The 27,144-nt window shown below is 36.8% G+C and overlaps 1 protein-coding gene and 1 long non-coding RNA gene across 3 annotated transcripts in view; one reads left to right on the top strand and one right to left on the bottom strand.

The window, feature by feature from the left end:
* Positions 1-27,144, bottom strand: part of LOC149917265 (uncharacterized) — a 120,980-nt gene that overhangs the window by 15,854 nt on the left and 77,982 nt on the right. Inside the window, exons 3-5 of the long non-coding RNA XR_016468307.1 lie at positions 17,079-17,233; positions 8,732-8,865; positions 830-935 (exon numbers count right to left, since the gene is read on the bottom strand). This is a non-coding gene — a long non-coding RNA (uncharacterized LOC149917265). The remainder of the gene's footprint in view (positions 1-829; positions 936-8,731; positions 8,866-17,078; positions 17,234-27,144) is intronic.
* PDE11A (phosphodiesterase 11A) overlaps positions 1-27,144 on the top strand; it is a 121,310-nt gene that overhangs the window by 55,070 nt on the left and 39,096 nt on the right. For both annotated transcript variants that reach the window (XM_090144086.1, XM_031601374.2), the window contains 6 exons: positions 2,174-2,238; positions 6,839-6,974; positions 8,250-8,325; positions 9,755-9,822; positions 10,188-10,280; positions 13,372-13,422. In XM_090144086.1, the coding sequence (XP_090000212.1) occupies positions 2,174-2,238; positions 6,839-6,974; positions 8,250-8,325; positions 9,755-9,822; positions 10,188-10,280; positions 13,372-13,422 (489 nt within the window). The remainder of the gene's footprint in view (positions 1-2,173; positions 2,239-6,838; positions 6,975-8,249; positions 8,326-9,754; positions 9,823-10,187; positions 10,281-13,371; positions 13,423-27,144) is intronic.

The following is a 27,144-nucleotide window of genomic DNA, read 5'->3' as shown; positions in this document are numbered from 1 at the left end:
TGAGTTGAGTAGCAGCTTTTTTGTATTGTGGAGAAGCTGTTTCATATTTAATGTAAGCATTGGATAGCAAGAATTCTTTCAGCATATAATTCTTCAATGCAAGTTATGTACAGGTTGTATGTACCTTTATCCAGTACCACTTGTTTGAGGGGAAACGGAAATGTATTTTTGATTCCTTCTGTTCATTAAAGGCATTTAATATGAGGCCTGTAAGTTGCTGAAGGATCTATCAGTGTTGTGACCCAGCAGTTTAGCTGTCCTTCGCAGTTGCATGTGTGATGGAATTAGTGCTTACTGCAGAGCAGCTAGGACAGCAAGCACTTCTTAGATTTGCTTGGTAAAAAATAGGGACCTGATTTGTTCTCAATTATTTATTTGCTTGGCTTCTTTCTTTCATACCATAGCCACTAGGAGGAAAGAAAAATCCTGTCTGTAGTTTTGTTCACATTTACCTGGAACTTACGACCTTGTTGATGTTTTCAGGCTAATACCTTATCAAGCAGGTGGTGCCTTCATGCAGTTTTAGAACTGTACTTGCTCTTGTGGTAGAAGGAAGCATTTGCATTGAGCAGGTTAAGTGAAAACATTACTTTCAACATTACTGAAGTATTCTTGTTTTTTCCAATTGCTCAGTCAATTTGATCAAGGAATAACTACTTCATTGCAGAGCTCTTAAGTTGAGCAGGTAGAGGTAAACCATATGAAACTATCTGTCCAAAGCTGGATTTCATTTTGGCATGAACCTTTGCCAGGACGCTTTAAATACTGCCATTCATAGGGTATGAGAGCCTCTTTTAGGAATGTAAACATTGTTATGATTGTTGGTTACCTTTATATTAGTGTCTCCATTTGAGCACGATCTTCCTTCATTCCAACTGATTAAATCAGTAGTTGAAGCATTCTTTTCTATCCAAGTTTCTTCAGATTCATTGACTCTGTAATTGATTTGCAGTGCATCAGTGAGAGTCTAAATGATTATAAGAGAATCACAAGATTGTATATATGGCAGAAAAACTATTTATTTCCTGGAGGAAAGCTATGATTCTCATTGCATTTAAATTAATAGAAATTAAGTACTTTCCACAGAGTATGCCCTAAATTACACTAGCATTCGTGAAAGCACGACAGAGCTTTGGATTTCATGTACGTTCTGCTATGTAATTTTAATGTTTCTAGTGTTTTCTTACACTAACCTCCCCCCACATTTCTTGATGATATAAATCTACTACATTTCTATGTTTGCAAGTATAATATCATTTTTATTTTTCATAGAGCAGTAGTACGTTGTGTTTCTGGCAGATGGTGGATGGCATTTCATTTTTTTTCTGTTCTTAGTACCTTTTCTACTACTTAACATGGAGGGTTTTTTCCCAACTACACAGTCTTCTCATTCACCTAGACCAAATCCTGAAATGCAGACAGCTGAGGTATTCAGATAAGCCTGAGAACAACAAACCCTTGTGTTTTTTTTAAATAATAATAAAACTTAGGTTAATTTGCAATAGGAGAACAGCATCTAAATGCTCATTTATATATTTTTTACAAAGTGACAAAGCAATTATTTTCCCAATTTCCCTATTTCAGAGGGTTAACCTTTATATCAAAATGGATCTCTATAGACTAACTTAATGCTAAGCCATGTCTAAAATATCATCCATATACAGCATGAAAAATATTTACAATTCAGAACTGAAATAAAAGGTGGATGTTCTTTAGCATCTAAAACCATTATCTATGTTCTGTGTTGCATCAGCTACTCTTAAAATGCTTTGTTTGTGTACTGTTGACACAAGTTCAAGGAAAAGAGATTGCAATTACTGCAAAAGCATATTTCTGTTTGCTTCCCCACCCCCCCAAGAAAAAAAAAAAAAAGATTTAGGTAAAGCTCTGTAGTTCATGTTCCAAAGAACTCTGAAGGGAAGCATACTGTTGCAGAAATGATTTCTGTTCTTCATAATTCATTAAGCTATCATTTGATTTGGTATTGTTTGTTTTATGAATGGTGCATAGTACATTTTTACATGAATTCTTCACTGAGGAAATACAGATTTAATTCTTTGTTGTAGGTTCATTGGAGAAAAATATGGTTTAAATACAGTAACCTTACATTAATGTTTACTTGTGTACTTGTAATTCTAACAACAATTTAAAATTCCTTTTACTTATGTAACAGGTAGTGAAATTTACAAAATCCTTTGAGCTACTATCTCCAAAATGCAGTGCTGATACTGAAAACAGGTTGGTGCTTGTGTCTTCTATGGTAATAGATTGCTTTATATTTTTCAGTTTTAAATTTGCTTGATCTTGGTTTTATTTTGTTATGAACCTTTAGATAGATTTGCTTGAAGAGTGTCAGCCTACTGTTTTTACTTGAAGCAAAGATCTTGTTCAAATGAAAAACTGGTTGAATAAATGTGTTAATATTGCTATACATGCTGATATAGCATTTTATCAGTATCTCAAAACAGAAACCAAGAAACTAATGATGATTTTTGTTATCGAACTTGTGGAAAATACACAAATATTGTTTTGCATGGTAAGTGCTGAAGTAAAAATTACAATTTTTTTTTTCAAATTGTTTGTTGATCTTTTACAAAATGCCTCCTTACAGTTGCATTGAAAGGTTTCCAGTAAGATTTGATTTCTGTTCTTGTCAAGTTGTAAAGCCTAAAAATCTCACAGAACATGCATATGCTAAAAATTGCATTCTGTGAGTAACTCTGGTGTGGGAGTCCAGTCAAAACAAATGTATGTTTTGCTTAATAGGATCTGTTTTTAAACATGATAAAGGGCTAGCTGTAAGTAGTATGAGAGCTATTTGTGGGATTATTGTACTAATGCCTACAAGATAATATATCTGGAAACATAGAAGTTCACATAAAAGGTCCTAAATATCAAATAAGTGGATGAAGTTTCAGGGATATTGTGAGAAGGCTTCTCCCATCTTTTAAGACCCTAAATCAATAATTAACTCATATGTATTGAATGCAAAGTAAAATGATTCTGATTCTAAATTATAATTTCCCGTGTGGAATTGTTGCCATAATGGTGTAAGCCTTCTCTCCATCTTGCAATACATAGCAGGCTTGAAGATTACTTTGTGCTTTGACACACACATTTTTTTCAAACAGCTTTTGAAATATATTTATGGATAAATTGCTGCCTTTAGTGCTTTTCTTATCTATCTCCAGTGTGGTAAGAAATTGCCACTTCATTAAGGTGAATGTGTATAATGTACTCCAAATTATGACATCTTCCTAAGGTTTTTCGTAGATTGTTGTCACAATTACAAAATTTACTAGCTGACAGCAGAGTCCAGGTCCACACAGAAGGACAGATAGAAACTACATCTCTTTTGTACCCTACCAACCACTGAAGAGATGGATTCTTGAGACAAAATAGGAAAGGAAAGCAAGTGATTAAAAAAAAAATATCACTTTACGGTTTAAACATGAATAAATAATCTGTTTATCCATCTGGGAACTGTAATTTAGTCCCTTTGAGAAAGAGCAATTGCTCTTTCCTAGGTCAATTAAATGGGCGACTATACATTCCTTTTGTTAGGGGTCAGAGGTGTGAATCAGGAGATGTGGTTGTTATTCCTGTTTTTGTCATACTTGATCAGTAGCCAGCTTAGTCAACACAGTGTAGACTGGTGTGAAAATAACCAAGCTGGCTTGTTTCTTGTTACCATAGTTATGCTAGCATGTTACCAAAAAGCAATTTGTAGTAGCCTGCACTGCCTGTAGTCGATTGTTTCAACTTTTAGTTAGAGAAATGAATAAACACATGCCAACCATTAGTAAGATTTATAGAGGTCTATTTCTGTGTATTTTAATGTAAAGACTGCTTTTCTTTCATTTTTCCATCCAGTGGGGGGAGAAATTGGTTTTATAAAGATTAAGTTCAGACTGACAGATATGATGTTACATTTGGATCTAGCACAGGCACAGCTTGAGTTGTTGGCACTATAGTGGGAAAATAAAGGTTATTTAGGATACAGAACAATGTGAGGAGCCCTTGGCATTTGACCATTTCTTCTAGTGAGTTTTGCCCTTTTCATTCCACATTCTATGGACCTAACTAATGCAGCGTCCTGTAGGAAAATAAATGGCAAGATGAGTTTCTTCATCATGACTCCAGTGGAGATAAATATTTTTGTTTTGAAGTTTTAGTGGAAAGCTAAACAGATTATAACTAGAACCATTCTCAACCTGTACGTTTTATTTGAAGGAGAGAGAAAGTCCAAGGACAACGTATTGTTTTAGGTTCTAACTTATCCTTCGGTTTTAGAATAAATTAGCTTTTCTTTTGCCTTTTTCATCTCTGCATGGTAAGAATTTACCAGCTTAGTCCTTGAACATTATAATTGAATACTCACATCTTTTTTTCTTTGCTGTTGGTTATAAAGAAATACCTCGTGAGACCACACTTGAATTTATCTGTTTGACAGATTCCAACACGTGCCAGGATCAAGTTCAGTTCTAATTCATAAGATACTGTCCTTTATGACAATCACTTTATTCATGAAGCACGGGTTTTCAAGTTTTTCTCTCTTTGAAAGAAAGCTACTTGAGTCTTTGAAGCCTTGAGTTCAGTTTGGATGTATTCTGGGCAGAGGTGAGCAGGGGGACAGGTGCTGTGAGTCATGTCCTTCCTGCACAGAAGGCATCTTAGCGGATGATGTAGCTGACATTCCTATTCAATAACTTGAATACCAGCGGTGGTGAGAAGGTGAACAACCTTGGCTAGTATGAGCTGCACAGAAAATATCTGTTCTCCTTCCCAGTTAGGCAGGCACACAAAGTGCAGAAATCCATGTTATTGCTGTTTCACTGCTGCCATCCCTAGGAATGATGCTCGCTTCTGCACCACCTCATTCCCTGCGGTGTTTTTATGCTTCTTAAGGCATATTCCTGCTCTTCTAATCCTAGGAGTTGGAAGGGTTTACGTTAATTTAGAGGGGATTAAAGGTAGCTGTGCTTCTGGCTGCCCCTGTCAGAGAATATAGCTTTTGGGAAGATCACAAGAATGCAGTTGTGTGAGGGAAGCCTGCAGCACCACTTAGTGCTCTTAGAGCAGAGTATTCTTTCCTGTCTGGCACAGGATGCTTCTGCCTGTGTGTAGGCAAAACAGGAGGCAGTGGCATGCAGCTGCCTGCATTAGTCCAGCAGTCCAGCTGACGGTTTTCCACGGTATGAAGGATATTGTTGCTTGTGATTTTTAGAGGAATTCTGATTGTTCTGAGCTGCTGAGAATAGAGAGGGAGCCAGCTGGCTGAGATTTGCATCAGAATTAAACACTGATATTTCCTCTGGTGAAAGTCAAGTGCATCTCTTCAAAGTGTGGTTGTAAAGCACTTGCAAGGGTTGGGAATGATGCAGAACATACTTTTAAAACTTCTTCCTGACTTGAAATCATTTACTGTTTAAAATGCTGAACAGTTATACTCTAAACCCAATTTAAATTGTCTTTAGATTATAATGAAAGTATCCAGATTTTTAAGATATGAAGTGGGATCTATGCATTTGAAATTAGATTCTTATCCTGAAAGATCTTTTTCCTCCGCTTCTCAAGTATATTGATGTCCTCAAATAAATCTTACATCATGAAAATATATTTTCTTACCTAGCTCAAAAATATTTTCTTTCAGTAAAGGCTCCTGTCAAAGTGCATATGCAACATTTATTACTCAAAATTCTTATCCAAATTAAAGCTGATACACTTGGATTTCTTTGTGTAAATCATTATTATTATCTTTATTTATAGCCTTTTAGGAATATTGAGTTTTCTTTCAAAGGAATGACTTAGTTGAATTAGCTTTCAGAAAATTAATGTGGCCAACAAAAATCAATCCTTTCATTTTGATTGAGTCTTCTGAACATTTTACTGTGCATATGTCTTCATCTTATTCATTACTTTGAAGTATCAAGCCATTGTGGTCTTCTCCACAGCTATTCAATCACTTTCTCCTAGCTAACGTCTCAGGTGTTGATCAGTTTTATTCTCAAAGCTAAGATAGTATGCATACAGATGTTCACGCAAATAGCTACTGTTTGCCAACCATAAAAACCTGTTTGCAATAAGTCTGTGAGAATTCTCCTTCTGAGTAGATAAGAGAATGTATGAGGATTTTCAAGGTCTGTGTAGACACTGAGTTTTCAGCACAAGCTGAGGTGATGCTGGTGTGTTGAGCTCACAGTTCTTGTATCTTATGCTCTGTAGCCCTTTAGTAGTTGTGGCAGAAAGTCAGTCAAGGAGGAAACATTAATGTATTATATACCTACCAGGATCCACTTGCTGTAACACACATTATTGATTTCAAGACTCATTTCACAATCCCTTCTAATCTGATCTAACACTGCAGATGAAAATTAAAAACAAAAAACATTTTGCAAAGACAAAGAATCATTGGAAGTATGGACTAAAATATATATAAATATATAAAATTATAAGCCTAATTTGAAAAATTAAGATCTGAAATTCTGTGCTTTCAGCTAGCTTTACAGAAAATTTTTAGTACAGGTTTCAGGCTTATCTCCCACAGAGATGTGAACATGATCCTGTTATTGATCCATGTGTCAGTGGATTTCATTATTAAATGTGTAAGTATCACGGGAGATCGATGCTATTTTCAATCAGAGGAGTTGTGTAAAGGAGAATTTTTTTTTATATCCTCTTTCAATAAATAGCAAATTACTGCTTCAAAGATAATGCTTACTAACCATTAGTAACTGTGAACAGTTCTGCAGTTCCTATGAGAATGCCTGTAAAATGTGCTGGACTTTCAAGCAACGTTGAATGTATTCTTTCCTTCTCTTGCTATATCTTCTGATAGTTTCAAAGAGGGTGTGGAGAAATCACCATCTTACTCTGACTGGCTAATAAATAACAGCATAGCTGAACTTGTAGCTTCCACGGGTCTCCCAGTGAATATCAGTGATGCCTATCAGGATCCTCGCTTTGATGCTGAAGTAAGATTTTTAGAAGTGTGAATGTAACATTGTATTTTTGGCTTTGAAACTAATACAATACAGTTCTACAGTTACAAGGTACTGTAAAATTGAGTGTATCCGTTTTGAATTATTTTCTTTTCAGTATGTCCTTGTTCAGGCCTGCTGGTATTGATGTGACTTTATATAGCAAACATGTCACTGAATTAGCGTATGACTACAGGCAGTTACTGGCTTCTTGGTGATTCTTTTTTAGCAAATGTTTAAGCAGTACCTTCCACTATGAAGTACTTTGAGATTTACACAAATGGATTTTCGTTGCTGAAAATTCTGCTGTTGATGTTAGCAATGTCATTGCTAGCTGTCAGAGTGACTGGGATTGTGCACATGGAGTATAAACAACCAACATCTAAAGAACAAATGTTGTTTGTGGTCTTACTTGGCCAACTACCCTCTTAATGTGGTATTTTGCACAAAACAAATGTATGCATTGGTCTAGTTATTTTCTCCAAGATGAATAACGCTCGTAATAGATGTTTTGTATGAGTCCTAAGGTATTAGTTCCAGTCACAGCTAGGAAGATAAAAATGTGTGTGCACATATATACGCGTAGTGCCTGAATAAATGTGAAAGGCATAGGGAAAGATGAAGTCTTCACTGCATTCTGTCCAGTGGAACAGTATTGTTATGGGAGACTTGGCCAGCAGTTTGGCTGCACATGAATCAGTGGACAGTCTTGGTCAGCAAGCTTACCAAATCATAACACTACAGCGAATGTGCTTGGAAGTATTTCATGCAAGAGTTTCCTTGGCTTCAGTTTTATTACGTATGTCATTATGGATAGTAGTGGCCACATCAGAAGACTGCCAAAAAAGAAGAAAACTAAAACTGAAAGGAGTCAGCTGTAAAAATGTTCAAAAAACCCTGTGTTAATGCTAATTTATTCAGAATTTCTAGAAGTACAATTAATGCCTGGGGTCTATTCCTTGCCAAAGAGTTATGCTGAAATAAAGCATGCCAATCCTTGCTATGTTTGCAGTTGTACTTTCAGTATGTTATGTCCCGAACAATTCATTTGTCTTGTATTTGGTTTACAGTTAGTCCATTTGAAGTGCTGCCCAATTATATATAGGAAAAAAAAAAATCATTTGATACAAAGGGCAGTGATTATTTTCTGTTGGTGGGCTCATGTGAAAGTTTTATTCTTAAATTTAATTGTTGCAATGGATTATTTGTATGGATAGTCAAGTGTAGTAAAAGAAGAGCATAATGGAAGCTCTTATTTCTACATTTTAGGCTGACCAGATCTCTGGCTTTCACATAAGGTCTGTTCTCTGTGTTCCTATATGGAATAGCAACCACCAAATAATCGGTAAGAACTTCCTCACAGCCACACCATTTTTGTGCTAATGTAAATTGAATTCTGTCTTTTTAATTCTGTGTTCCTTTTCTTCTTTTTCCCAGCTGAATATTGTTAAGAAGTTACGGTACCTAGGATGCATGCTAAGTATCCAAGAAGGGATGTTTTGACTTGGATACTGTATGGACTTTTTCAGCTTTCCCATTGTATCATTGTTAAGTTATTCATGGTATTGAAATTTGAAAACAAACACGATGAAAACTGAAATGCTAACATTATTAGTGAAAAAAGTTTGTTGTACTTCGATACTTTTTTTGTGAGTCTGCCTTTTTTGTGTATAACTCATGCAACTGTTCCTGCAGTCCTGCCAGACAGTTTCCCTTTTTAACAATGAAACGCACAGCTAGGGATGACTTACCGTAGAGACTGAGGCAGCTGTCAGGGTTGCCTGTGGCAGCAGTGTGTGCTGGATTAGGATGAGACAGGGTTTTATTGCCTGTTTGATAGGGTGCTTCCCAACAATGATACACCTGCATTCTTACTGGCTTTCGGCTGAAAAAAGAATAATATTTATAAATTAGTGCTGGTTTCCTCCTCAGCTTTCCCCAGAAAATTTCAAGTCAAAGCTGTATCAGTTTAGACTTGTAATATTTGCATCCCTGTATGCTGTGGCAGTTGGTGAGAGCTGGAATCAGGATTGCTTTGAAGGTACTCAGTGCCACACAGAATCTTTGAGCTTAATCAGTAGAGATGTTGTGGGAAGTGAGCCTTTTATATATGTGGCTCATTCTTTGTTGTGAATTGCATATTACCTGAGAAAAGTAGAAGGAAAACTCAACGCTCAGAAGCTGATAGTTCATACTGTTTGTCTAAGGGTAAGCTTAGCTAAATGAAGTAGAAATCGTTTGTTGCAGTAGAACTCTGTTCAGCTCTGTAGAGCCAAGAGCTTTGAATGTTTCCAGGTGGTTTAAGGAAACTATTTTTTTCATTGTTCAATACATCTGTGGACCAGTCATGAGAAGGACAAAAAAAGGGTCTTACACACCCTGATGTTGTTAAATTAGCTGATACTTAGGAATGAAGGTCAGTTTTGGTAAATTATGCAACTTCAAATTGCTAGGACAACTAACTTTACTCTGTTTGTGAAATCCTTTCCGAAAGAGATGTTGAACCTTTTCTGAAAAGCACTGGGAGTCACTTTGTTTAGCTCCCCAATGTTATACTTACAGAACAAAGACTAACAGCTGAAAGAAATAAGCAGTCCTGGTATCAAAACAGACAGACCTCCACATATTGATGCTGCTTATTGTTTTTCTTGATAAATATTTGCAAGTTTGCTTTCCAGTTTTACAAATGTATTTTAAATGTTACTATTGAATAAAGTGTTCTGCATATTAATTTAGTGAATAAAGATGATAATTTATATTAACTCTTTCTAAAGGGGTAGCTCAAGTGTTGAACAGACTTGATGGGAAGCCCTTTGATGATGCTGACCAGCGACTGTTCGAGGTAAGAGACTTCAATCTTGTAGCAGAAACACAGTTTTTCAGCAGTATTTGATATTTCTGGGTAATGTTCCTTCAGCCTACTTAAGGGAGGTGGGAAGAATGTTATCTGTATTTGTGATTAGTTCTCAGAAGCACTCAATAAGGCTGCATCCTGTCTGAAATAGCTCTTGCAGCTGATCATTCTCATCTAATTAAGGCCAGTGACTTACATTCACTCTCAAGGTAACTTGTATAAACATTCCTAACACTTCTAGGCAATTCTTTTTTCAGTTGTTAAGCCAGCATTCATCTTTATGTTTGTATTATAACAAAATGATAATTGATTTTCTTTTCTCTCTTCTTCCTCCCACCTCTGTCTCATTTTAGGCCTTTGTTATTTTCTGTGGTCTGGGTATCAACAACACAATTATGTATGACCAAGTGAAGAAATCCTGGGCAAAACAGTCTGTGGCTCTTGATGTATGTATACTTCTTAATGAAACTTCTTTGTGAATCATAAGTGTACAAGTACAGAAAGCTACTGCTTCTGAATTTATTGTACTTATTTTTTTTATTGTACTCATTTTTAAATCTACTTTTCTGCACTTTGGAGCACTGTTTTACAGAAATACTGAAGGGAAACTTCAGAATACGCTTAGCTGTGAAGATCATGCACAGCTTTACATAATTTTGAAATCCCACCTGATGTCCCTGGTTGTTTCTTCTTTGGTTTGCTTTGCTTTGCTTTCCTTTCCTTTTTTTTTTTTTTTTTTTTTGACTTTTGATTTGTTGTTGTTTGTTTTCACTTTAAGAGGGGACAGTGATGACAAACTAGTTCATTGCAGATATAGTCTTTGCAGGAATGAGTCTTCCTCTTCTCCATCATTAACTGGATATTTCTTTAAAATTGCTGTTTTTACATAGCCTGTTGTCTTTCTTTTCTAGTGTTGTGAATGAGAAGTAGTGTGAACAGGAAAAAAGTGATCAGTAGAAACTCTGCTATTGTGGATCAGAGCAAACACATAATGGTCTTCCAGTACACTGTCTGTCTACATAACATTCAGAGCAGTTAAATAGATAAAAAACTGATGTCTGTCTTCCTCCACTAACTTTGAACAAATTTCTTTTCCTGTGTTTTTCCCCCAAAACTTATCTGCTCCAGTAAAACAGACTATAGAATGCAGAACATTTCTTACAGGTTCTATAAGCTGATTCAACAATGAGGCTCTATTCTCTATTATATTCTGGGCATTCTAAACATAAGATAGTGGGGGAAAAAATCATGAGCACAAAGGTTTGAACTTTGAGAATAGCTTTAGAGATTTACGTTATTCCTAACTGAATCAATAACTGAGCGAGGTTTGAATGAAATTTAATTTCTTTTTGAAGCATCATGCTAGACTCATAATTTTTATGATTCCTTCAATGAAAAGAGTAGATTTGTATGATTTTAGTATTATAATAAATTTCACATCTTGTAAAAAGGAAACGATTTAGACATCCCTGATGTGAGCATGCTTGTAACTGTGGAGCTCCTTCAAATTTACACTGTACTCACCATTGTGATAAGAACCAAAACACCAGCATTAGTCTGAATGACATAGAAATTTTTCTAAGTTAAAACAAAAATCAAACCAAACTGGATTGCTAAGAAGATAGCATTTTTTTTCTCCTTTCCTTTAGGGTTGAAGATATGTCTTTGTATCAGGAATCAATCCCATAAAGCATGTAAACATGTTAAGCCTTTTAGAAAACATTCTAAGCATTAGTAGCATTTTGATTATTCTTATTTATGTGTTCATTTTGGAAGGAAAGGGAAAATCTTTGCTGCTCTGGCCTGCTGCAAAGATTCCTTCTTTACATGTCACTGTCATTAATTACTACAAACTCTCACCAACTGCAGTAATTTGTGCAAAATAACAGCTTAGACAGAATACTCTTCCTGGCAAGAAAAAAGCAGTTGCAGGCATCGCACTTAAATATATAGATATAAATGGTAACATAGAAATTTATTTACTACTGAAATTCAGGAAATTTGAATTTCTTGCTTCTTTCTTAGATCTAAAAAGGACTCATAGCCATATAACTTACCTAAATATAATAGATCTGATAAATGGCCACTATGCTGCTCAAAGGAGTAATTCCCTCTATAAATGAAAGGCAACTCATAAGATATAGCAGAAAAATACTGTACAAAAGAAAGGTATATGTTGAAGGACTGTGAATTAATTTTTCAGCAAGAGAATACTTTATGAATACGTATGCATTTGGCTAGGGTGACGATGAGTGACATTTCATGATGACATTGTTATCATATAAAATCAATTTGATTTATACTATTACCCAAACGCAGAGATACAGTTCTTTAAGACTGACTAATAAATAGAAAACCAAGAAGTAAATAAATGCTGAGGAAAGATTGACTTTAAGTATTCAAAAATTGTGTATGATTGGGGAAAAAAAAAAAAAAAAAGGATAATAGAGAGGACAACAAAAATCTGCAGGGATATGAATGCAGATAAAGGAGAAACTTTTTTGTATTAAGTGTAATCTGTCATAAGCAGAAGACTTGTTTTCCTAGTTTTATAGATTTCTGAGAGAAACTATGTTAGGACAGGACATAGATACTTTTTGAGGAAGGATATGATATATAGTTATGGAAAGTAAAACATGGGACAGAACAAGTAAATTGGCATTTGCAATTTAATCTTTCGTAGTGCAGGGATTTCCTGTTACTGTAAAAGTCAATGCCTTTAAAACTAATATGAGTAAATACATTTTGGGTTTATTGCCACGGGGTATTGCAAGCCAAGGGCATTTGTAAGTGTTTGGTTATTTGTACTCTGTTATGAGTAGCAGAAACATTCATATATGAAAACAATTTTAAAATTAGGAGTCTATATCAAAGCTTAAGTACATGAGCAGACTAGTTGTTGCTGGGGTACTTCTTGGTAGAAGTACTCTGGCTTTCCAAGCTCTCTTGCAGACTTTTGCCTCCTACCGTGCGCAGGATGGCTTTTGTGCCCTCTGGAGTGATTGTTCAATGCTAGTATCTTCATATAAGTATATAATGTATGCCATGTATGCATACTTTTAGGTTATTACACTAGATATGCAGTACTTTATGCATTATATTTGATACTTTCTTCTACACGACAGAAATGAAAAGAATGTCAGGAGTAGCACAGAGGTGCTAATTTGCATGCAATGATGTGCCATTAGCAGAGGCATTAAAGCTCTACAGTGTAGCAAAAGGCATTATTTAATGTCTATAAATCTACAGTTATTTTTACATTAAATTCTTTCTGTTTTAATTGCAGAACTCCAGGATAACAATAAAAGAGCACTTATAAAATTACTTACTATCCATGTTTCCCCATAAAATTACCTAAAATATAAATGCCAAATGATAACCTGCAATTAATAATTGTATGTTGATATTCAGAACTGAATTATCAGGCACATGTATTAATTAAATTTGTTTTTAAAATCATTGATTAGACTGCAGTAAGAGCCCTATTATTTCTTGTTGATTCTACAGAAGTATTTTTTATCTTTTTTTCTGAGGCAGGTTTTATCTTATCATGCAACATGTTCAAAGGCAGAAGTTGATAAATTTAAGGTAAGGATTTAAGTTTTTAATTATTTCTGAAAATATAACAGTAAATTAAAATGCATGCAGATTAAAACTTTATTTTATATCAAATGTAGAAATAATAATCAGCAATATGTCATGGAAGGATGTATTATGCGTTAGGCTGTCAGACAGAGAAAGTGGAAAATAAAATCTTGAACGTGATGAAGAGATGCAGTGATAAGTGCACAGAAGCAAAATATCATGGTGCCATCCCTGGCTGCTGGAACTACACATCAGTATGGGTTTGGTGGCCTCCTTAGCAGGAACAACCATGGGGAAGTCATACCACAGTGACAGCTAAGGAAGAAACTAGAGAAAATGGGAAAAACATTAGGCTTTGCATATAGTGTGGAAGCTTTCTTGTGTTTACTAATGAAGTACAGGATTCACAGTCAAGACTGTAAATAGTCTCAGAAGGATGGATATAAAGGTAAGAAATCCTCTTCCAACTTCTTGAAATGCCCTGGGCAAAAGTGTAAAGCAGTGCATGCTGAAATTAGCACTGCTAGGAATCAATAATGACGCATTCATGCCAAATTCTGCCTTGCCAATGAGTAGAGGGTAGGGGAAATTGTGGCCTTGCTCTTTCAATGCTGCCGGCACTCGAGAGCTGTTTTTGTGATATGCTTTGCCCTTTTCTGCTTGAGATAGCCCTAGGGAAACTTGGTGGCCTTTCTTTGTCTGCTACGGGTCTGTGGTATAGAGAGTTTACCAGTGCTGTCTGAGAAGCTCCTGTGGCGGATATCAGCGTTAGTCTGCTGTACACAGTGTACATCTGGAGGCTGTGGCAAGCTCTGGGCTATTGCAAAAGATGATCACATCTCCTGGTGTGACTTCCTGGTGTCTGTCTGACCAGTGCTTGATGGCTGCTCTACAACTTGTCTTGCTAGCCACAGCTTCTCTGTACTGTGGAGGTGGTCGTGATGGAAGCTGTGAGTGACTTTGCAGAACTGGTACTAGAGAGTTACCTGGGCTTTGTAAGGCAGCACTTAGTAGTTCATTAATTGTCTTAATTAATTAATTGTACAGCCCAAATGAAAGCTATGTCTTAATACTGCAACAGTAGCTGGTGACAAGCTACACACCTTTCTTAGATGAAGTTTAGATTACTGCAAGCAAGTTACTTAAAGATCACTGCTGCCATCAGAAAGTACTTCAGCGTACTTAGTAAGTTGTACTTCGACTTACAGAGCACTAAGCATTGCACAAGAGACAAGTGAGAGAAAAAGATGAAGGACCATAAATGTTTCATTGTATCTTTGGTATTTTAATTTACCTTAGAATAACAACATGTAATATAGCTTTTGCCACGATTCAGCAAATATCTTGCTGAATTCCAGAGAGTCTTTCTTCTTGATTGTCAACTGTTCTCTATGCTGATATATGTAGCTGAAATAAAGGCTCACTGTTAATTATTTTTTTTTTAACTTAGATGTTAGTGTGAGAAGGCGTCCTCATTAATAGATTTGCTAGTTTCCAAACAAAGAATATGTTGTCATTATCTATTTACCTTGAAGACATTAACTGCAAAAAAGGTATGAAAAGTGTTTATTAGAAAGCACAATAGCTATGTTTTTAAATAAATGATAGAGATGAGAAAATAAGGACCATAATAGAGTAATGCTTAAAATAAGATGACATCTTTTTCAGAAGAATATTTCTCTCCCCTATATCTATTTGTCTTGCTTTCAATTGCCCAAAAATATGAGTGCTGGGTAGCATTTGTAGTGTCTTACACCAATGATCTTACAGTGAGAGAGAGACGACCAGCTTGCCTTATGGGTTCTCAACAAAGAGCTTATCCCCAGAGAGAGAGCCATCCATCTATGGGATAAAATTGCTCCTGTCTTCCTTCTTGCAGAGTTCTGGCAGCTGATCTTCTTGCCAAGGTCTCCTGGGGCATCCTACCTACCTAGAAATCTGTTCTTTATCATTGTTTCTGATATTGTTATATTTTGTGTAAGCCCTTTGTTATTTGAGGGTCATCTTGCAGACTTTACTAGCTAGTAAACAATTCCTCCCTTTGGAAGTGTTTGGGGCTTAACTGTCTCTGTTCCTTTCACTGATTTATTGGCACATGTCAGTGAAAATGTCTGTTATGATTTACCTGTTGTTCCTGCTCAATCAGAATAGGAGCAACACCCTTGATAGAAACATCTAAATGAGAATAATGCCAGTAGATCACTTCTGGCTTTTACAGAAGCATCTTTCTTCAGCAGTTTGAATGGGAAAATATGTGGAATACCATTGGTTGTGGAGCTGGACAATACAGGGAGAAGTTTACAGTTTGGGATGATGAAAAATGAGGGTAAGATAACTGCCCATGAAATGCAATTGGACTGTTTCATATCAGGTGTCAACAACTGTCTGAAAGCAAATGTGGCAGTATCAATTCATATCAAACTGTTTTTGCATGTTTTTGAAGGGATTCCAATTCTGATGTTACTAGAATATAGCTTTCATTGTAAAAATCTGAAAGCAGAGTTCAAAAAATGCTTGTACGAGCAGGAAATGTTCCATTAGTGAATGGAGGTATTTTTCTCAGAAGAATACCTAATTATGTGAAGCATTATTCTAAAAATTCATGTCATCAGTCCTTTTCAGTATTTGCATTAAAGCTTTTGGGATTTGTTAGCATTGACACTAGCAGGCACGCAATACTCAGGAGGCACAGGGTGGATGTGCAGCTTGGAGGCAGTGTGGTGCAGCTCTGCTGACCTCGAGGGGATGCCTGCAGGTTCTGCTGCCAGTGCCTAGGGTGAGAGGGATGGAAGGAGCACACTCATCACCTGGTGAGCTCCTTTCAGCGATGAGAAGGGGCGTTAGCCCTCAAGACAGATGCAAACACTGCCTCTTAGATCTAGGTTCAGAGCCTGAGCAAGCCTTTAGTTTCTGTAGGTGATGGTCTGACCCTAGGGAAGTTTGTTATTGATTTCAGCAGACTCAAGATATTGCTGCTTTCAGCTAAGTTTGGCATCTGTAAAGCTGCATAGTGATCTTCCCACTCTCTATCCATTTATTCATGACAGTCAGTCTTTTGCACTGTGTCTTCTGATAGAACAAGGTCTCTGGCAAAAAAAGTTAAGCTTCAGTCCTTTTTTTCATGCCCACTTAAAATGAATTTTAAATAAAACTTTGAGTAGATATACAAGATAAAATCGGTGCGTTTTCCTGAAAATAGTTTTTTAAATGACAAAAAAACATGAAAAACTTAATTGATAGAGTTTAAAAACAACCTATTGAATCAGAATTAATTATTAATCAGAATTAATTGCAGCATGGCTACCGTTAGACCTGTATGTGGGATATGCACTGTACTACCAGGTTATACGAAAGAGGATGTGCATTTTGAGGTGTATGAATTAAAAGAAGTTAAAATGTATGTAGGCTGCTGCGGAAGTAACGCCTCCTATTTATCTCCATGGAAACTACAACAGATACAAAGAGCACAAGAACACTATTTGATAGAGCAAATTCTTAGATGCAAATCACTATTTTTCAATAGTCACCACCATTAGCTATGTGTTTTCACCAGAGATGAACAAGAACCTGCACGCTGTGCTTGGAAAAATCTGCACCAGCAGAGGTGACCCACTGTTGCTACCACTGAAATGCACCACCCACCACCTCTCTGTACTCACATCCACTGTTTGGTCTCCATAGACGTTCAGCAAGTATTGATGAAGGTCAGTGGGTGCCATTGTTCTGCATGGAGGAGTTCAGTGACACACCTTTACTGCATCCATGTTTCCATGTCAGACACCATTTTGTCAGTCTGTCCTGCTGCCATCTGTTCCTAGGCAACAAAACAATAATAATAATTAATAGGAAGGTTCAACCTCTACTTCCAGAACCCCCACACCTGCCTCTGATGTTGTGGGTCAACAAAATAAAATAGGAGGCAGTACTTTTGGGCACACTGCACACCTGAGAATGACTGACTGAAGTCGTAAGCCTGATTTATAACTATATGCCTCATCATTACTATCAGCATAATGGCGCTAAATTCAAAATGAATTTTGGTGGAATAAATTCAAGTAAAACACCAGTGAATCATAACCATATCAACATTACTTTTTATTCTTTGAGAAGTTAGATATATGTATAATTTTAAAATCTGTGAAAACTGAAGATCCTCTTATATTTTAAACTTCAAAAAATATGTTATTTTCATTACGTTCTAGTGTTTAAATAAAAAGCACTTGTAATATTGGAATAGAAAATCTAAGATTAATGAAGTCTGATTAATCTAAGATTGATGATATCCTATAGCATTGTTCTTCAGTGCCAGGTTTCTTCTCATTGAAATGCAGGCTCTCTGAGCCTAAAAATAGTCACCTTTTAGACAAATATAGAAAGCCAAGATACGTGAGTAACGAATGCAGAGTTGTGTCCAGGGTGGGATATTTATAGCAGGAGTTACTGCCTTCTGAGACAGAAATGAACAAGTCCTGTGACTTAGACAGCAAGCAGTCTCACAAACACAAATCACTTTTAAATTTAATATAGTTTCCAAAGAGAATATGTAAACACTGTCCTATTATGGGTAATATACAAGAAGCTATTTTTAAAAAGCTAACCTAATTATGCAGCTGTGAATGGTATAAGCCAAATCAATATTTAATGACTATGATGCATTATTTATAGCCCTGTGAGAGATTCCCTTTTTTAGGTCAAACAGCACATGGGAGATCTGCACAACAGAAAATAATGTATCACCTGCTTTACAGAGGCTTCGATTCAAAATGCAGCATTAATAACAATCCCTGTATTTCTCAACTCTGTAGCCTGAGGTGTAGCTAGCTAAGACTTATTTCACAAAGGGAGGCTTTTGTATGTGTCTCGAAAATAGGTATTAATAGAGTAAAAAATGAAGAGAGTTGAACCGAAGTGGGAAACAACTTTTAGGACAGCTATTTTTTATGATATTGTAAACAACTGAATGAATGAAAAATATCTGGTTTCCATGAGTTTGGTACTGGGAGATGCACTAAATGTATGAGATGAAGTGAATTTGGTATTCATGTCATATGCTGTTACAATTTTTATACTCCCCTTAAAAATGGAACAGTGGCAGCACAACAGAAAATATAATTTTATATATCTATTTTATCTCCAACCTCTGTAAGGATGGGGAATGCTTTCCTAGGCAATATTATTCTCTGCTGTGTCATCATCTTTCAACTTAGAACTATGCTAATTACTTTTATATCACGGTAATTAAATCATTTGTAATATTTTATGAAAATTACATTATTCTTACTTGGCAAATGAATTTCAGAAAGACAAGCTGCCTTTTGTTTTGGACCAGTTACAAACTACTTCCAGTGTGTAAAGGTGTAGCTGAAAGATGAGATTTCTCACACTTGGCTGTGTAGGTAACACTTTGGATCCGCCTGGTAATGTGGATTCAATAAGGGGCCACAGACTTGTAATGGCTGCAGAAGAGGTGTAGCAAGCCATAGTCTCAGCTGTGAATATGGTGAAGCACATGGAGTTCTTCAGAGCCCCACACTACTCAGTAAGTGTATGAAATTATTCACATACCTAAGTATTTTTAAGGTTGCTCACCAAGACTAGTCAAACAGACTTTGACTACTCTTTGGTGTGGCAGGAGGGATAGGACTGACACAGAGCTGTTCCCCATTGCTTTTCTAGTGGCTCAGGTCCTGTTCTGCATACCAGGAAAAGGTAAAATAAGGAGAAAGCTCGGGGGCAGCAGGGCTGAAGTGTTACTATTGAGCTTCCTCTTTGGGGAATGCACGTGTGCAAAATTTAAAGCACTGATGATTTTTTCCTGCTTTTCCACGTGTACAGCTGATGTAAGACAAGACCTAGAGCATAGTGTTGAGAGCTTTATAATTCATGAAACTGAGATCTTTATTGTATTACATGATTTTGTACCCTTCTACATGTGCCTATGTCTTCAGTTGTCATGGAAACAAGAAGGCAGAAATGCACTGAAAATTATTACAAATAAATAATGATTAAAAATAAAATACTTCTTTTTAATTCTAGTTTCTGAAATGCAAGGCTCTCATCTGTTGACATAGAGCTAATGCTCTGTCGTTCAGAGATATGTAAAATTGGAAAACGGTTTTAAATTTGAGTGAAGAGAGGAAATGGAAAGGCATGGTAAAGAGGAGTAGTGAAAGGCTGCTTGTGATCTTTGCTCATACAGTGTTTAGGTTAAAGAGCATCTAATGAAATTCTTGGGTATAGATTTCAGTCTTTCTAAAACATGGTTAAATTGGGACCTATAACCAGAGATCTTAATGTGTTGTTGTTGTTTTGTTTGAAAAAAAGATAACAGAAGGAAAAGGCAAATGAGGGCTGATGTATGAAGGCAGATGCCTCTGACTCAGGCAATCTCTGAGGTGCATCTTGCTGAAGCTGGGAGGAGCACCCTATGTCCATCACTCTGAGTTAAGGAGCAGGCCTTAGAAGGAATATTAGTCTGACGTAGTACTGCCCTTGTTATGTTATTAACCAGAGCCTTCCATCAAAGTTGTTTGAAGTGGGAAAAGAAAAAACCCTGCTTTTTTTTTACATCACTATGTCACCCAGAAGAGATGTTGTCCTCTATTTTTATGCTGCAGAGAAATTCCTGAAACTGCAGGTATAGTCTGATGGAAACCCCTGAGTTTGCTGAATTACTGTCTTGCTTTGTTGTTGTTTTTTAAGTAAGAGGTGTTTCCGTCCCTTCTTGTGTCTGGAAGCGTTTCCCAATTGCTCTATGAAGTTGCTCTTCAGATCTCTACAATGCCAGGACCTGTGGCTCTCAAGTGCATTTCTTACAGTGCAACAGTTCCTCCCAGAATGAAACCTGGTCCAGTATGATAGGGTTTAATGAAGATAAAGCATAGAAAAGAACAATCTTACAGTTTATTGAGGAAAAATGTGAGCTATTTTTAATATGTTCCATGAGAGATTTTATCAGAAATAAGAGAAGTAGGATGATTTTGGTGTGGCAGAGGCATGAGAGGCATCTGCTTATGAACTATCAGAGCAGTGCCTGCCCTAACGTTAGAAATGCTTGATAGAAAACATGATGGAAATTCTGAATTTGCTTTCTGAATTCTGAACATTCAATTTAATTGAAATTTTGGCATTTAAATTTTGTATTAACATTCCAGATGATTATTAAAATGTTGCAGGTCACTGAGATTTTTTTTTTTTTTTTTTAAATGACCACTGTTTCCTGGTGAAAACATGCAGATTAGGGTAAAAGGTTCCATTCTGGGTAGGTGAAATAGGTATTGTGGAGGGATGTTTTGCAAGGACTATTTTAGCCTGGTGAAGATCAGGTACTGAGCTGTTCTTCAAAGGGGCCTACCCCCCTTTTTTTGGCTGCAGAGAGGTGAAGCTGAGGTTACAGGTGAGGAGCATATCAAGCCCACCTGCCCACCTCTGAATACTTGCAGTCTTACTGGGTGGCTCACAGTGTTGTATCCGTGCATGGCAAAGCACTTCATGTTGGATTTTGCAAAAAAAAAGACAGAAATACGAAAACACCTCTGTTTAAATATTTCAACACTTCTGTCTTATAATTAGAAATAACTGTATTGCATTTCTATTGTGAGACTGTGCAAAGCTGGTTTACTTTTGAGCACAGGACATCAGTAAAACCTCGTTTTAAAAAGTTTTCTCAAGAGAAAAGCCACCGTGAGATTTCAGAGAGATGAGGCAAAAGTGAAAAATCTATGACCTGGAGTCTAGTTGAAGCCCACAATTTAATCATATACCCATTCCAACACATTACATCATGTTAGTTTGAGGTAGCACGGGTCACTGAATGAACTTAAGAAGTAATAGTCTTCCTTTGGCAAAGAATAGGTTCTGGTCTGCGGATTAAGTCAGGGCAAAGGGAATCATCCAGATGCCAGTAAGAAACTCTGTAGAAATATTATTTGAATATGTAAATGATTTTTTAAAATTCTTAAATGTGTCCTATACAGAATAATTTCTGCATATATTTATACTGTAGGTTAAAGAGAGACAGGTTTAAAGGCTAGGATTGAAAACAAATGTGAAAAATCAATGTACTGACTGCAGAGTAAAGACATGCTAATTAGAAATACATGTAATGAGCACTTCTGAGGTCAGCTTCCTCATAGTGGTACTACAGCTTAAGTATCTTCGCTAAAGACTTTGATAAATAATAAACTTCTGTCACTGGAAAAAAAAAACATTACATGCGTGATTAAAACTCATCCTTGTACTATGTTGCTAAAAAAAAAAAAACTGAAATATATTTCAATTGGTTTAGATTATAATAGAGCTCCAGGAATTTCTGCTGTTTTCTAATATTCTCCTACAGTATTAAAAGTCATTCAGAGTATATTAAAATAATACTTACTGCCTTTAATAGCAGCTGTTTTTCAGTTTCATAGTAATTACACACACTAATACAATGGTACTTCAACAGAAAATTTTAACAGAAGAGTGAGTAATAAAACAGTTATTAATTTACCCATACTTAAAAAAAAAAAAAAAAGAGAGAAAAGTATGCTACTCCTTTGCTGCTCAACTAGTATATTTGTTATGTACATGGAAAGTTTCTAATTTGTTGCATATGTTTTCACATCCAAAACTACAATTGGTCCAGGACTTGAGAATGTTTAGATTTAAAAAAAAAAAAAAGAAGAAGAAAAAGAAAAAAAGAAAAAGAGATTGTTGGTGACATCGCATTGTTCCCAGCTGAAAGTGTAATGATTCATTATCTAACAGACCTGCTGGCAGTCAGAAGGACCAACTGATCAGCCATCATATTCTACAAAAATCTCAATGAGAAAACTTTGACAAATAAGTACAATTCAACATTGCTCTAGTAGTTAGCCAACAACCATGCAAGAGGTGATAAGGCTAGAATACATTTAAAGTGTTGTGCAAGGCTGAGGAGTGTGAGGAGTGTTCGAAGAATGGTTTTTTGAAAAATCAACACTTGTCAAGTAATAAAGTAGTAGGTGAGTCCATGGTAGCCTTGGGAATTTATATTTATATTATATTTCAAACAGGAGCAGTATCAATCAAAGATTCGTATACTTAATTTGTATTAGAGAAATTAGAAGTAGTATTGAAAGATGGTACTTTCAGAGGTCTTCACTGTGGGTTTGTTGTAGTTCTTTCCCTGTCAGTCAGGAGCGAGTTTTTCCCCACATCCCATGTGGAGGAAAGAATTTGTCAAAGAAATACAGAAAAACAGAATAATGTTTTACAATCAAAAGCATTATTTAACCAGCCTGAATTCATTCCATAGACCCAGGAGACTTTAATATATAGGTGGGAATTCTCTGGTTAAAAAATCAAGTTGCTTTTCACCATTTGGATAGAAATTTTATGTTTAAAACTTTAATTTTAAACAAGTTCCTTAATAGCAATATTAATTCTAAAATCAAGAAGAAATCTTTCCTTTTGTCCCCCAGTATGCATTCTACATGGGGACAAAATACTTTTCTTTGTTTATTTTTGTACACCAGGTTCTGGCTGCAAACAGCTGTTTGTCATAAACCTTTGCTGGTATTGATTTTAAATTATTAATGGTAGCACCTCTATAGGTTTAAAAAAAAAAAAAAACAACTACAAAAGGAAACATAAATATCCCTTAAAGAAAGGAGCTAGGGCCCTTAAAAGGCCCTTTCACTCTGTCAACCAGCTCACAGTAGAGGTAGAACCTTTTTTATAATTAAAGCCCAAACAAGCGAGGAACGGAAAATAGCTGGAAACGTTTTTCTGAGATGAATCTGTTTGGCCACTGGGTGCCATCCTTGCTCCACTTTAAGGCTGAGCACTTAGCAGTGTTTCTGTTAGGTGGTAAAATCCTGAAAAAGGTAATCCCAGTGCAATTTCACACTATCGTAACCTTTGAGTGTGTGGGCGTACTGGAATATGTTACAGAATGGGCAGCATGTCCTTTTTACACGGTCACAGAGAGACTTGGCAGAAGTATCACAGTGGGTTCAGCCATGTTATTTTCACAGTCTCATACCTAGCGCTTTTACTGTGCGTTCCTCCATCAGCTGGTGCAGGATGAGGCACTGCTGGGAGACCTGCTCCTGTATGGGAGTGTGCAAACAGCCTGTGCCGTATTAAATAAGGTTCTGGGATTTTTGAAAGGAAAAAAAAATTGCATGGATACACGGTTGCTTTCTAAATAGGTTTATATTTGGGGTGTACGGGCATGTGTCATCCAGCAAAAACTATGGTTAACATATATTATGTAAAGCACTTATAGGAGGCTACAACCTTGTTGGTGTTAGTAAATTGTTCCAATATCTGTCTGAGGGATTCCTGAATTGGTTTAGTCTCAGAAGTCTCTTGTTTTAGTCTGGGCAAAATCCTAGATGGAGTACATGCATTTTCTTCCACAGAAAATTGATGTTGGTAGCTCTGCATTTTTAGCCTATTTTGTTGGAAGTGTAAACACTTTAAATGTATGAGAAATAGACCCTAGCACTTCTTTTTCCTGGTCCAACTGTATGGAAAATGTGCAGATTGTGCCCCAGGCAAAAACAGGAAACTGCATATTTTATGAGGCCATTTCTATGTAGTGTTCAATCTTCTTTTGCTTTGCAACAAGCTATATCCAGGACTGAGTGCATGCAAAGCAGCTGAAAACATCAGGTATCAGTGTTATCCAGCACATTTTTGTTCCACCTGCACATACAGCATCTTTTTTGGGATGCTTAAAAGTGGTATAACAAATGCTGCTTTCCATGCTGCTGTGCACAGAACTGTGCTGATAAGGAAAGGCTGTAAGCAGCATTAGCACTGCAGTATTACAGCAGGTAGTGGCAGGACCTGAACTGTGGATAACATCTGGCCCAGGTCACATGGCAGAGATTCTGGTGCAGTGCAGCAAAGCAGCCCCATAGGGGCCCACATCCAGGTTCTTGCCTGGCTCGTTTCTCACCTGTCTGCACCTTAACAGCTTCTCTGAGTCAGTGATGGCTCAGCTATTAGGTGCACTCTACAGCTTTCTACGGTCCTCAGTGTCCCTGAAAGTCACACAGACAGACCTTGTCACCAGGGTTCACTCATCCCATGGCTGCTGCTACAGCCCCTCCGCAGCACTTTCTAAGCATGCAATGTGAGTATATTCAAAACCTTAATTTCTCCAAGGTATCTAGGAGAAAAGGAGCAGTAATAGCTATGAAATATCTTATTACCATGTTAGGGGATGGTTAATTGTATTTATAAGACCTTCAATACGAACTCTATGAACAACACAAAGCAAGTTTTTAAGCCTGTCTTGCAGCCTTCCATCTCAAAATAGCAGCGAGTGAAGGTCAACTGTTAAAGAAAATTTATAAAGCTAGTAAGATCTAGGTAGTAAATAAGGACCTAAATACAAGATTTAAACTCTGATTATTTATTTTTTTTGAAAAAATGGGATCTATAAATTTTGTATTTTCTCAGCAATAATGTTGTGGGGAGGTGGTGGGTCATGTGTAAAGCAGAGCTCCCTGCTGCTCTGCAGGATGAGTGTGGGGAGAATGTATTTTGGCTCAAAGAGTGGGAACTGGACTGACCCTGTTGAAGACTTTGAGCAGTCCTGAGTGTGCCTAGGGAGTGACTTATGGATCCAGAGTAGGAAAGGTGGATTTATTTATTTTTTTTAACTTGCAATCAAAACTTGATGAAAACTAAGGAGAAAAAGATAAAACATATTTTAAGAACAATTGCTGTAGGTTTCTCAATAGATTTCTCTGTAAATGTACATTGTAAATTTGTTGGTATTTTCAACATTATTTATTGTCTGCCTAGCAATAGCGTGTTATAGCTGTCACTCTAGCAGACCTGAAATAGGACTTTCTCCCCAGCAATGTAGTAGCCCTCTCATATATTTTGCATAACTTTCTCCACCAGTCACTGCTCTGCCAGCCTGATTTGTCACAGGTGCTTACGAAGAGAACTTCAGTGGCCAGCAGGAACGCCATCCAGTGTCACTGCTGAGTGCTCGGGCAGCACTCCCATGGCCCCATGGCAATGGCCTGTGAGCAGAGCTCCTGCAGGTTGTGTCAGGAAGTGGTGAGTGCTGCCAGGGTACACTGGGACAGGAAAAACAGTGAAATACCAGTTCATGTGCTGTTGTGGTACCAGCAAGGAGTTTGTTTCTTTATTGATGGCTTTTTTTTCTCTCTTTTCTTGGCAATGCCTTCACTTCTTCCTCTCTCGAGAGCTCATGTGTGTCCTCTTAGAATTGCAGGGCACAATTTGGGCTGTTTGCCACCAGAAGAGTTGGTTCCTCCCTGCTTCTTCACATTACTCTGTGAGGAGAACCCTGACCCTGTTCTTTCACTTCTAATCAGGTTGTTCCTCTTCTGAGCCTTCAATGAAGAAGCTAGAGCCTTCCTTCCCCTTCCTAGGTCTTCTTGTGAAGAAGGCTGCTTTTCAGTCCCTCTTTCCTCACTCTCCCAAATTTATAGGCATGAGGGGGATCAGTCCTCATTACCCATTCTGCTCTTCATGAGAGCAAGAAAGCTGACTCTGCCTACCCAAACCAAATAGGGCTGTTGTGGGAAATGGCAGCCTTGCATGTCTGACACTTATTTTGTATCACAGAGAAATATTTGCCCTAGGTTTGCTGCTTGCATTTGTTTAAAATTCTGCGACTGAGACTGAATAGTCTCTTTTGTATAAGCTTCTCATCTGCACCAGTGGTCATAAAAAGTAGACAGTTGCTAGCCTGTAGTATGTGACTCACTGGCTATTTCCTAATCACCATACGCCAAAAGGACGTGAACACTCCCCTGTGCGCCTCGGGAGATCATTGTGTACAATGTGCATGCCCTGTAAAACTCCAGTCCTGGGCTGCTGTGGTTATGTACTTTGGCCTTAAGAATAATAGATACTCAGACCATTAATTGTTTCTGTTTTATGTCTCCGATCTTTTAAAATAGAATTTTCTTGTTGCTTTTATAGACTGCTATATATTTTGTTTCTGCATACTAAGAAACACCTTTAATGCTGTGGATTGATTTTTAGCAAAATAAATAATGTATTTTGTATCTTTTCCATTACAGTTTTTTAACAGAACTTTAAATGTAATATTTTTATCTTTGTGAAACTTTTTATTCTTTTTGAAGGGTCTCGGTTTCAGAAAGTGGCACGTTCAGACAGGATTGACTGAACACTAAAAATACTTCCAGGTTTTCTGATGTAATTCTGGGTATGTCTTTGAAAACAGCAAGTGAAATGCTGTGATGACATTTCTTCATTTGCCTTTTTAAAAATGAAAGTATAAGACAGCCTCCTTTCAGGCACATGTGCCATTATACCAGAACCAAAAAGTAAATAGCATATTTTTGTCATGACCGCAATGTGTGATAATGAAAACATTTGCCAAATGCTATATTTGTTAGTGATATTATTTAATGGCTACTTTTCTTGTCCTAGTAGAAGGAGCAGAATTAATAGCTTGCTTAATGCCAAGAGGTTTCTCTTCTAATTAAAGCAAATAGCAATATTCACGCTCAGAAGTAGTTACATATGATTTGACCACTTACAAAACATAACATTTGAAACAAGACCAAATGCAGCTTTAAAATTTGTTTAAATTGCATGCTGCTCTGTTAATTTGCCAGTTGAAAAGGAAGCAGTGTATACCACTTATCTATGCTTCATCTGCAGATTTTAAAGCTGGATGCAAGAATAGCACTATTCTCAGTTTACAGATGTGAGATTTTGACATAGCACAATGACCTT

This window comes from Phasianus colchicus, chromosome 7 (genome assembly GCF_987193195.1).
Source record: "Phasianus colchicus chromosome 7, bPhaCol1.hap1.1, whole genome shotgun sequence".
Classification (NCBI taxonomy): Eukaryota; Metazoa; Chordata; class Aves; order Galliformes; family Phasianidae; genus Phasianus; species Phasianus colchicus.
The sequence above is the reverse complement of the archived record's forward strand: the minus strand, read 5'-3'. Positions and strand labels throughout refer to the sequence as shown.